Source organism: Lissotriton vulgaris, chromosome 8, assembly GCF_964263255.1.
Source record: "Lissotriton vulgaris chromosome 8, aLisVul1.2, whole genome shotgun sequence".
Taxonomy (NCBI): domain Eukaryota; kingdom Metazoa; phylum Chordata; class Amphibia; order Caudata; family Salamandridae; genus Lissotriton; species Lissotriton vulgaris.
The window spans coordinates 1,358,014,116-1,358,026,508 of record NC_141696.1 but is presented as its reverse complement, the minus strand read 5'-3'; the positions used below and the strand labels follow the sequence as shown (position 1 = coordinate 1,358,026,508).

The 12,393-nt window shown below is 43.6% G+C and overlaps 1 protein-coding gene across 1 annotated transcript in view; it reads left to right on the top strand.

Moving 5' to 3' along the window:
- Positions 1 to 12,393, top strand: part of HEPHL1 (hephaestin like 1) — a 209,077-nt gene that overhangs the window by 133,539 nt on the left and 63,145 nt on the right. Inside the window, exons 5-6 of the mRNA XM_086936267.1 lie at positions 349 to 603; positions 3,846 to 4,014. Coding sequence (XP_086792393.1) covers positions 349 to 603; positions 3,846 to 4,014 — 424 coding nt within the window. The remainder of the gene's footprint in view (positions 1 to 348; positions 604 to 3,845; positions 4,015 to 12,393) is intronic.

Below are 12,393 nucleotides of genomic sequence, written 5' to 3'. Positions count from 1 at the left end.
GAAACTTTCATTAGGTGTATTCTCACATTCGAAATATTTCATGAGGCGCAATCTCATGTGTGCCATCAGGTAACTTTATCTAGAGCACGGCACCTATGGTAGGCCTTAGAGGCCGGATCCATGCTGGATTTGTAGGATAACCACCGACGGTAAAAATGAGCTTCACTAAGATGTAACCATTATTTTATGCAGGAATCATAAAAATATGTCATGGATCCGACATTGTTTTAAATGCAGTTAAAAACTCTAACCTACTTTTCATTCTGACTTATATATAAGGAACAACTGAGATGCTAGCACTGCAGAAACGTCACTCTCTCATATGTGTATCTTGTGTTTTCTTTTAAGCTATCAATGGTTACCTGTATGGAAATCTACCAGGACTGGACATGTGTGCGGGTGAACGTGTGTCCTGGCATTTGTTTGGAATGGGTAATGAGGTTGATGTCCACTCTGCCTATTTTCATGGCCACACCATCACCAACAGAGGCCACAGAGCTGACGTGGTCAACTTGTTCCCTGCCACGTTTGTAACAGCAGAGATGAATACATGGAATCTTGGAAATTGGTTGCTGAGCTGTCAAGTTAATGACCACATACAAGGTAAACCTACTTACAGATAATTTCTTAAACATAGTTGTAGACAGAAAAATGTGTACTTTTTGCATCAATGCATTCATTGTTCATATGAACGCGTTCATTTTGATTACAGTGTGGTTGTTGTATAATCCTCTCCACTACCATAAATGCTGATTGTCTCAGGCCCCCCACACCCCTGACGCACCGTAACTGGGAAACTGGAAAACTGGAATGGCATTCTGAAAAGTGATGGAAAAGAAAATTTCCATCATCTGACTTCCAGGAGCCTGGAAGTCAGAAAAAATTCGAGAAAATATGGGACGGATGGGAGGAAATTGTGGGATGAAAGTAGTGGGAACGATGATAAGCCCAGCACGGTAGCCGTCCCTGCTACCCTTGATATAAGGAAGGGAGAATTGTGAGAACTATTGATGGGCATTTGTGAACTGAACACAGCATCCGGAGCCGAGAGGGATTCAGTGGGAATTGTGATCACTGTTGCTGACTCAATGTTTGGAAGTTGTCACAATAATGTAGGTTTGTTACTCTGTTTTCATACATATAAACAAAAATAAATATTCAAAAACTTTTAAAATAAGTGCTGATTGTAACACCCCTTATAGTGATATTTCAATGCTGTTTTCTGAATGGTGCTGAGTTATTCGCTAGCACCCATTAGCTGCACTGCTGTTAAGGAGATACCAGAGGAAGCAGCGCTATTGGCAGTGCGCTGAAAACGAGATCCAGGCAGTGTTGAAGATTTCAGCCTTTCTGCTGAAACTGAGGGAAGTAGTCTTCTCTTTTTCAATGCTGAGATATGCACCTTCTTCACTGCATGCATAGGTTTATTTGAAGCCAGGACTGTGGATGGGGCTCTAGCCAATGCTGAGGTAAGGAAGGATCAGCAGAGGCCTCAAAAACAGAAAGTGACAGTCAGGGAGGAGTTTAGATATGGGGTATGGACATTTCCACTGATGGCTTTTCACTTTGAGTGCTGTTATTAACGAGCCTCTTGCTCCATGTGCATGGAGACAGAAGGCTGTAAAAGTATCAGTAATGACCAATGAGGAACGTGTTGTAGTTGCCTGCCTTATGGATGGATGGGATGTTCTTTCCCACTCTGGGTTCAGCTCCCACCACTTAGGTCAATATCTGCCTATTACTTTTTTGACCAAATAAGAAGCACCCATCCATTCCTATGTGGTTAGAGAAGTGTGCGCCATAGAAAGTCATATAATAAACGAGAGAGTGAAATCAAGGACCGAGCACTTGTTGCAGTATTATACCTCAAATTATACTCTGTTTTCTCTTTTAACTGCACACTTGTCACTTTTCCTCTTGTGCACTTTTGACCACCTCATGTATTTTTGGTTGTTCATCATTTTTTACTACCTCAAGTATTTTGTTTGCTCACAATTGTCACTATTACCTTTACTACCTCATGTATTTTTGGTTGCTCACAATTTTTACTACCTCAAGTATTTTGTTTGCTCACAATTGTCATTATTACCCTTACTACCTCATGTATTTTTGGTTGCTCACAATTTTTACTACCTCATGTTTTTTTGTTTGCTCACAATTGTCACTATTACCTTATGTAAGTAACGTATGTTTTAGTAATCTGCTCTTTTGTAATGTCTCTCATTATGTTTCATTTCTGTTCCGAATGTGAAGCGCTCTGACGCCTTCGGGTAAAGTCCGCGCTATATAAAAATGCATAAATAAATAAATAAATAAATAAATGGACACAAAAGGTGATGGGAGGAAAGCTTGCAACAATTCTAACCACTGGCAACCTCTGGGGGTAGCATTCCAACCCACCGTTCTTTTGCCTGCCATGCACCTTAGATTGGACTCAGCCATATGCAAATCTTTCTTGACCCTGAACCAGACCACATGAAACCCAAGACCAGTTTTGCCCTGATTGTGGCTCGTCAATCTGTTATAATTTGGTTCCAGTGGTGCAATGAGCACGGAACCCATGTCTGGACATACCCATGTCACTTGAGCATTACATCAAACACACAAAACATGATGATATAAATCCTTGCAATAAGTCCAACCACTGGCAATCTCTTGACGTAGCATTCTAGCTCATTGTTCTTTTGCCCACCCTGCCACCTAATTTTGGACCAAGCCGTTTGCAAATTAGTCTTGACCCTGCTCCAATAGCAACAGTCCAGCCCGAACTACCAGGGCATGTCCTCTACTAGAAGTCTTAACCCACAGGGGCTGTCCCTGAGGTCCTAGAACTCTGAGCTGTGTCAAACTGTGGTCCTCCTAATATCCTGAGAAACCTGGGACTTAAGAAACTTTTTAGTTTGCAAGACCTCTGGAGGTTGTGGACAAACATGCCGAGCCGATTCGACGAAGGTGTGTTACCTTAAGGCTGAAGATTCAAGTTTCCTCCACTGAGAGCTTTTTCTCAGCAGCAGATCTGTTTCAGCAGGACCTCACAGAGAAGGTATCTGGCCCTGTGAAGCCCTCTTCAGCTGCAGCCTTGCCCTACTGGTGGAATGTGAGATCCAGAAGTGTGACAAAATGTGAATGTAGATATCTTCTCTAGGCGAAAGCACCAAAAGTATCTGGCTGAGGAGGACCTTCCTTTGGCGTGAAATTATAATTGTTCTTCCACTCGAAGCGCTCTTGCCACTAATCAGCATCATTACCGGGACCTCGGCTGACGTCTATTCGACCTTGTGGAGCCCTTCTAGGCCACAGTCTTAGGATTGGCTCTGCTGAAGATTTATGAGACTACGTCCCAAGGTAAATCTTCCAAATGGGTCGACCCTGGTTTCTTTATCCGACCTACGCTCCTTCGCAGATTGCCTCAAATTGAGCCTAGGTCCCGGTTTACCATTACACGTTAATCGCAGTTGACACTTAACGTTTTTTGGTTCTATTTTTTATTAAAATGTAAGCATTGATACCTCCTGTTCCCCTTATTGTTGTTTTTTTCATTGTGGTGTCATTTTATTCATTAAAATATACTCTAAGAATTGTGGTTTTTGCTTAAGAAGGGCCATCAGCCCCTTAACTCATACACCCAATTTCTGACACCCAGTACCTGTGATTATTTGGATAACGCACATAGATATAAGATTTGCACAATCATTGATCCAAACGAAATAGTGTAAAATACTGATGGGATAAAGAAAGTAGCATACTTTTTTTAAAATAGTTATATTACCACACTTTAGTTGTTTGGATACCACTAATGTTAAGACTCAGGTTAAGGGGAGGTACTAACTGTTCGATTTTCACAGCTGGAATGCAGGCCCTTTACAACGTAGAGTCCTGCAGCGACAAGTTGTCCACTGCTCCGCTGACTGGACGTGAAAGAAAATACTTCATTGCTGCTGAAAACGTGCTTTGGAATTACGGCCCTGAAGGAATAGACCGATTCACTGGTGAGGCATTAAATGCATCAGGCAGGTAAGTTGGCTTTTATAATTGGAACTACATAACTTTCAGTCCTTGCTTATTTTTTGGGATCAGTTCCCTTAAGGAATGATGGCAAGCCTATTAATCTCATATTTGTGGTTCTTAATGTGTTATTGATCTTTCACTTTGGTGTCCATTCTCCACTCTGCACCTGCAGAACACTACTAAACATCAACTTGGGTGTTGACTGTGTACCTGTTTTTAAAGACTCAAGCTTGTTGAGTGCATCTTTGTCACTATTTATGCTGCCCGTACAAGGTTGGCAGTTACCAATCTAACTCTGTTCTATCTTTCCTGGTCCAAAAATATTGAAAATGTATTGCCACTGATGTGGAACAATTCACATCTGACATAGGATATTCCACATCATATATGTCTGCCTGGTGATACTCCCTGAAAGATGGAATCTGCTTAGGGGTTCCTTTTATCCAAGCCTTAGTAAGAACTTGTAGACAAATGCTTATACAGGGCTTCAACCCCATACAGAGACATTCTAACATAACGGTCCTTAAAAGTGTTAAATTATTTGTGTTGATGGCAAGTGCTTGCAATTGTGAGAGCAAGAATAAACATCACACATGGAAACAACCTACCAAATTAAGAAACTTGCCTGCCGGTAAGCAACCTTTTTTCATTTTTTGTTTTTTTTTGTTTTTTGTTTTTGGAAGACCTTTATTTTGCACAATTTTGTCATCATACAGTTTACATTTTGCGGCACTCATAGGCCAGCTGGGCAGAGAATAATCAGGTAAATCCTTATCTGGACGACACAGCCATTTCGCCGGTAACCCGGGGGTCCGGCGGCGAAACTTATGAAAATGCATTTACAATCATCTGGTATTCAGCTTAATAAGTGACAGGTCTATGATTTTGTCTTTTATTATCAATAAAAACAGTGCAGGTTTAATCTAGCATTAGTGCCATTGTGGTCATCGCTCAAGTCCCCACAGAGAACCTAGGAATCCGCTGAGGTTAGTCATTAGTGGGGGAACTGTCGATAGGCAGATCACCCGATTCGTGTTCGGAATGATTACGTGAGTGCGGTAAAATGTGTATTGGTATAGCTCACTGGGGCTTAGAAGCAAGCGTTTAAGTTCGGCGGAGCTAGTCTACAGCCGTTGTAGTTAAGGCCCGGATATCCGGCAGCGTGGTGCATGTGTATCCCCCCAGTGCTGTTATTGGGAGGTCGCAAAATCTGAGGCGGTGGCCAGTGTACGGCGCATCATATCCTTGGCTAGTGTGTGTGAGGTTTGGTACGAGTCCGCACCTTTTGTAGTCTGTAAGCGTTGTCACATCTCAGCAGTTGGTGGGTAGCGTGTGTTCAATGAGGCATCGCTTCGTGTTAGAGACATAATGCGTCCATTGTATTCGTCTGTAATAAGAAAGGGGCCTGGTCGGGGAACATGACCAGTAAACTAACTGTTCCCTATGCCTATGCAATGGCGGGAAAACCTGGGGTTGGAAAGGCAAGTGAGGTCGGGTGGGGAGGGGGGGAGATCAGCATAGGTTCGTGCGGAGGGTCAGCTGCTGCGAGGCGAGGTATGCCGGGGTATCCTGCAGTGTGAAGGGAGAAATGGGGGGGGGGGCGGCCAGCATGGGCGTAGGCAGGCTGAGGCGAAGGCAGTGTTATGCGCGCAGCGCGGTGTGAGTGTCAGGTGCATGGCGGAGAGGTATAAGTGTCAGTATCTACTAGGGTAGGGCTTAAGGCCGGAAGAGGTGAGGAGGTGGGGGAGAGGGGTACAGGGCAGTGATCGCTTTTAATGCTGGCTGACGTCGTAGTGACGACGAGGCCTGTTATCTCAAGTTATCTCCTGCTCCTGGCAGGTTCGCTGGAATGTTTTAAGGAGGTCATCCCAGAGCTGAGCAATGGGAAATTTTCGGAGTCCCGCAGTTTCCTCCCGAAGGAGCACTGTGCGCTCCGCCCGTGCCCAGTTGGTAAAGGAGGCGTGCCAGTGTCGAGTGTGTGGGGGGGTCGCGGCCTTCCAGTGTTTAGTAAGCAGGCGCTTGGCCGTTGTGAGTCCCATGTCCCAGAAGCGTGCCTGCACTTTGTTAAGTTTTGTGCGCTTGTACAGTCCCAGGATGCATGCCTCCCACGTGTGTGGTATCTGCTCGTCAGTGTTACGTGTGAGTAGCGCTATGACTTCGTCCCAATATGTTCGTATGTCAGGGCAGTGCCACAGCATGTGCAAGAGGTCTGCTCCAGTCAGAGAGCAGCGTTGACAGGTGGCATCAGTGGTTGAAAAATATCTATTTAATTTGTTGGGCGTGAGATAAGCTCGGTGTAATATGTAGAATTGAATAATTTTGAAGCGGGGGTTGCGTGGGATATTCGTTGGTCCGGCTAAGATCATCGCCCATTCCTTATCAGTCCAGTCCCTTCCCCTGTCTGTTGCCCACTTTTCCCGTAGCGTAATGAGTTTCAATGGGGTACACCCTAAGAACTCTCTGACCTGGGTCAGTAAAGGTAGGTACAATAGCAATGGTCAGAGTCTATCGATTCACTGTAACATCAAATGTTATACAAGCAATTAATCAGGTATGGAACAAAAAATTGTTAAACCCAAAGTGTGCTTCTACTTTTATTCGTTACTTTAGCACATTATTGATAAGGTACCCAACTCAAATCAATGAGTACCTAGGTTTACGAAGTATCAATACATTCAAACATAGAAAATACGTCATTCAATTACTTCATTGAATCACATAAATGCCTGCGGGCATTGCTCTCATATAAATATAATACTATAGAGCTTCATGTGGAGGAGACAACAAAATTTATACCAAATATTAACATTTTCGACGCGCTCAAAGTGATGGAAACAGGGAAACAGTTAGGTGGGATAAGTGTGATGAGAAAGAAGTGAGGACTGGGTAAAGGTGGTTGTGACTTTAAAACAATCACAGTGATATAGAATAGGCCCTTTACAGTCTGTATTTCGATCTGTAGTTCCAATATGCTCTTATACATAGGATCCGTTTTATTCCGTTAATTAGTCCTATGATTAGAGAATGGATATAGTCTGGTCTACGTTTCGACCCCCTGGTTAAAGGGTAGATTCTGTCCTCATGCTGGGGTCTTCTTCAGGACAAGGAGAGACAGGAGCGCTTTATCAGAGGCCCTTGGGTGGCCATTGTGGGAGGACCGTCATGGGTTCCTTTCTTTTCAAGTGGTAATCCCGCAATCATTGGGACAAAGGGCTGACATGCAAGTCGTGAGCGCCTGAGTAATAGGAATAAACCCGTGTCCCAGGGTTGTGTGATCTCCAAACATCATGGACGTCCCACTGCGCGGCCCACTCAAGTAATGCCTTTGTGGCACCTCGCGTAGGTGCGCCAATTGGGGGTGGGGAGGAGCGATCTAGTATTGTATGTAGTGTGCAGTTGTAATCTCCGCCCAGTATCCATGGAGCTGCATGCCAGGTCGCCATTATCGTGGAGAGGCGCGTCAGGAAGCCTCCCTGATCAGTGTTTGGGGAATATAGGGACACTAGTACTACCTGTTGCCCATCCAGCCTGCCTTGTGCGACAACAAACCTGCCCTCCCGGTCTATGTTAGTATCAGTGACTGTCCAGGGGGTCCCAGGGCGGACCTATATCGGTGCACCGCGAGCATATGAGGAGTAGTCTGTGGCATAGAGTTGTCCGCGCCATCTGCGGTGTAGTGCTTGTACCTCTGTCTTGTTTAGGTGTGATTCCTGGAGCAGTGCTATGCTTATCTTGTGTCGCTTTAAATATGAGTAAATTTGGTAGCGTCTAGCTGGTGTGTGCATTACCCTGACGTTCCAAGTGCATAATTGTATTTCAGCCATAGCTTCCGTTTGTGCAAGTCCCTCCAACCCCCCCACATGTCAAATCCTCAAGCATGATTCCGCACCAAGCCCAGTGTCTCATCCTCGTCGCAAAATTGCTTCTATTTCTCAGCACAAAATGTAATGATCTCCAGTGGTGCGGAAGGGTAGGGAAAAAATGGAGAACATATAGCCTCAACATGGCAACATAATCAGAAATGCCAAAAGGTCGGCTGCACAACATGTCGCCGTCCAAACACTCGAATGAGCTCGTAAACTATACTGTTCTAGGGGGTATCGTGTGCCTTATGTTGTAACAACAGGAATTACGGTGTAGTCCATGGGAAGTGCGGCATCCCTCCCGGTTGGGCAGAGAGGCCGTTGCTGTCTGGCGGACGCCCAGTCTTCGCCGCTCAGTGCGATGCCAGCGGCGCTCCCAAGCATCGAGGGGAGGGGGCAGGATTTCCGGGGGAGATCCCCCTCCTCGAATGGCCAAAGTAGTGGCAGTTGGCATGTATACCTCCTATAGTCTAGATGTTTATTTCTTGTCAGTGGGTGGCTGAGGCGTGTGTATAAATTAAAAAAGCTACTCACAGTGTCCGGCGCACTCTTGATCCCCCGAGTTGGGGAGGCTTCAGCCACAGGTAGGTACACAGTTTACCCATTGGGAGGCGAGTCAGCCAGGCAGCTGTCTGGTTGAGTCTGCGCTGTGTTCCGGAGGTAAGGTGCGTCTTGATCCCATTCAGCCAAAAAGTTCCACTGTCTGCGGCGTGACGTCCGGGGGCTCCTCCGAGCGCTGGGTATCCGGTATGCCATAGATCGCTTCATTGTCCGTTAGGGATATAGTTGGGCTGGCGTTCAGGTGTGGCGATTGGGCCGGGGAGCTGCTGATTTCCGCCACTCTGCGCAGAGCATCCTGTTGCTCCTGTAGGATCTGGTCCATTGATGGAGAGTGTGTTGTCGTATCTCGAGTCTGTGGGGATGTGGGCGTCTTGCGGCGGCGTCGTCGTATCGCCCCGCGGGTTCGCTCCGTGGTAGTGGTTCCCTGTCTCTTCCTAGGCGCTTCTGGCATTCCTTCATCTAGCCAGGTCTCCGCTTCCTCAGGGCTTGTGAAGAAATGCATCTTGTCTCGTGCTACCACTCTTAGTTTGGCAGGGAAGAGTAGTGAGTATTTGAGATCCGCTTGGCGCAGTCGCCTCTTCACTGCCAGAAAGGAGTGTCTCTAACCAACCTTTTTTTCATGATAATATTTGCTTTATTTTTCCTAATCCAAAATGTTTGATTGTGTTTTTCCTATTTATTTATTGCATTGTTTTTAATGTGTATTTATGTGTAATGGTTTTAACGGACTATGCACTTTATCGATACTAGATCTGAATCTGAATCCATCAGTCTGATTTTTACATCTGGGCATGGCGCTAAAACCTCCATGCTCAAAATTATCCATGACTCCCTTCAAATCTGTGTTGCATGCTTGTACTCATTCATCCATTTCCTGCCTTAAGTACCATTGATCTCAGCATCCTCTACCATAGAGAATAAACTGGGCATCGTGGGTTTGGTACTGCACTAGTGCATGTCTTACCTCTTCAGCCCAAGTCAATGTATCAAAACAGGTGACTCCGTTTCAGCCCCAATGTTCTCCCATTTGAGAAAAGAACTGATCCCTGGGTCGCCTTCCCTAAGAAATCAAATATACCAATGAAGAACCCAAGGACGATATTCATCCAAATAATAAGATATCCTTTGACAGTCCTATATTTTAATACAGGGCAAACACAAATGTTTTCTATTTGTCTTACTGTAAGAAAGGGATCAAGAGGCAAAGGTATGCGTTTACAAGGCACACAGACCGCAGTGAGGCATTCATGGAGCAATTCTAAAGTGTGTTTTTTCTACACATTTGTATAACTTTCTCTGATGCACGGATACTCCGGAAAAAAGGACCAAAACTGACCATCATTAAGGAATGTCTATGGGTAGTCCCTGGTTTGCTGAATTATGAATTATTCATGAACCCTAAATATTGTTAAAACCTGTGTCATCAGACCATTGTGGAAGCATTAGATTGGACTTTCACTGAATAGCCTAATATTTGGATGGGTATCATCCTTGGGTCTTTTGAAATGTTCTCTGGTACAGACATTGACCAATATGTGAATGATGCACAACTATATTTACACTGTGACAACACTGAGGACTTTAGTTCACCAATCAATTGCCTCAGACGTCAACTCTTTGAGGTCTAATATCTAAGGGGGAAACCCTTTGTGGGTATCTGCGCGCATTATAAATGCAAAAAATAAATAAATAAATAAATAAATAAACGCACGCTCAATAAACAAAAACACAGGTTTCTTCTGCAAATCACCTACTGGCTCCAAGGCTGTCTGGTCTGACTGGATTGGTAAATTACAGACTGTAAACAGCTTTCCTAACATTGTTACATCAACCAACTCAGTCAGTCGGTTCAGGCTGAATTGACGGCTAAATCTTGATATTCATATCAAGGTCATATCATATGTTAGTAAAACTACAGACTTTAACTAAAGTTACTGCATGACATTAGAACCTTAATTCTCAAAAACAATTTAAAAACTGCTGTACAGGCGCTTGAGAAGTCCTGAATTGAGTATGGAAACACATTGTTATCTGGATTATCTAAATACTTTTTTCAGTCGCCTCCCTAGATTGACCACTGGAGCAAGAAAAATTGGAAAACTCCTGTCCAAAAGTCTCTAAAATGGATTGTGTTCTTACAGCAATACTGCCTGTCTCAATTAAAGCTCATACTCCTCAATTCTCCATCACCCCACTCAAAAACTGGAAGTATCTGACAAAACTATCTGACAAAAACTTAAGAAGAACTAACACATTAATTCTCAAAACTCTGTTTCAAAAATATTTCCCTCTTAGACACAAATTCTAAGTAAAATGGCCCAAGATATGCAAAAAGCTTCTAGGGATATAAGCCTTGATCCTACACTTCCAATGTTGAACTCCACAATGAAAGGCCCTTTACAAACCCTGCCTTTATCTTACTACACATGGAACTGTCTGTAACTCCTGTTTGCCATGTGTATGCATAGCGCTCTCTTTCTGTATCCCTCTGTACAGCTGAGTTACTGAATATTGTCCCCACCTACTGGGCCTACTCTGTCTGTCCTATACTCACACTCACCCTTGACTCCTTACTTACAGATGTACCTCATTCCAGTTCCCTGTGTGTTACCTTCAATCGTTTTATACACGTTAGTGACTGGTGTATATCTAATTGCCCAGTTTTGTACATAGTCCCTCTTCTATTCTGTTGTTGGACAGTGTTTCTTTGGCAGATGACCCTTCACTGTAAAGTGCTCTGTCATCCTTCTATGATCTAGTAGTTTTTACTACAGCACTACTGTTGTTTACCTTATGTCTCGTATTTGGTACTTATGTTAGTCAATAATTATCATCACGTTATGTCCGGTGTGTCCCATAAGCAGAGGGTAGCTATATTTCCATATACCTCTCAACCTAAAGACATCTGGTCTCCATTCCAAGTTTAAAAAAAAACTTTCTTCTGCAAAAAATGCCATAAAAGTTCAAACCGAAATTCAATAAAACAGATAAAAGAAGGCACGGTCAGAATATTGTTCACGCATGTAAGGTTGCAAAGTACATGGGTGGAAATCTCATTTATAAAGGCAGCTCAGCCAAACAGTTAAAGAAAGCTTTCCTTCCAAAATGTGGAGAAACAATCGATCCTACGTAGTGGGTTAAGATCTTGTTTGAATGCATATCTTGTCCCTGCCATGCATAACATTGGTTCCTAAAATACAGATTTCCCATTAGTTCCATAGCATGAGGGACTACGTCTAAGGAAGGATGCCACTTCTAAGAAAATGTAAATAAAAAAAACGTTATTTATCATAAATTGTGAGAGGTTGGTAGCCATGTATCCCAGACAGAAAATATAAAGTGCGACGTGACAGATAATATCTAAAGTGTAAAATACAATGTTACAATAACTTATTCTTACATACGCAAACCACACTCAGGTCCTGTAAATTTGAATTCAGATCTTAAAGATAGTCCTACCAGTTATAACCAGCGCGATTATAAGGCGGTATAATCAAAAGCACCTGTATTTCCATTCCGTTCTTATCTAGTTGGTAGACATAACCCTTCGCCTTCAACTCAAACTTGATATCAGCACTTGCAACAAAATCACAAAATAAAATGCAATTGAATGAAGTGAAGGCTATCTCTTTCTTTCTTCTGTGTCCTCCTTCTTTAACCACACTCCTAACTCTACTCTACAGTTCAACAGTGTATCTTTCGTCTTCGTGTATGATTTTATTGTTTGTCACTATGCTGCACTCTGTAAACTTGTAAAGTGTTCTAATACCCGCAAGGGTCAAGTTCAAGTTCCCGCTATATAAAACTAGCAGATAAATAAATAAATAAAACTCCACTCCACAAAAAGGCCACATTTGGCTATCAATTGTTGAGTGCTAAAGTGCTCCATACGCATATTACAGGTTTAAATCCGGTCTATCTGGATCTGGTGTTGAGCCACACACCAGACCCAGATAGACCG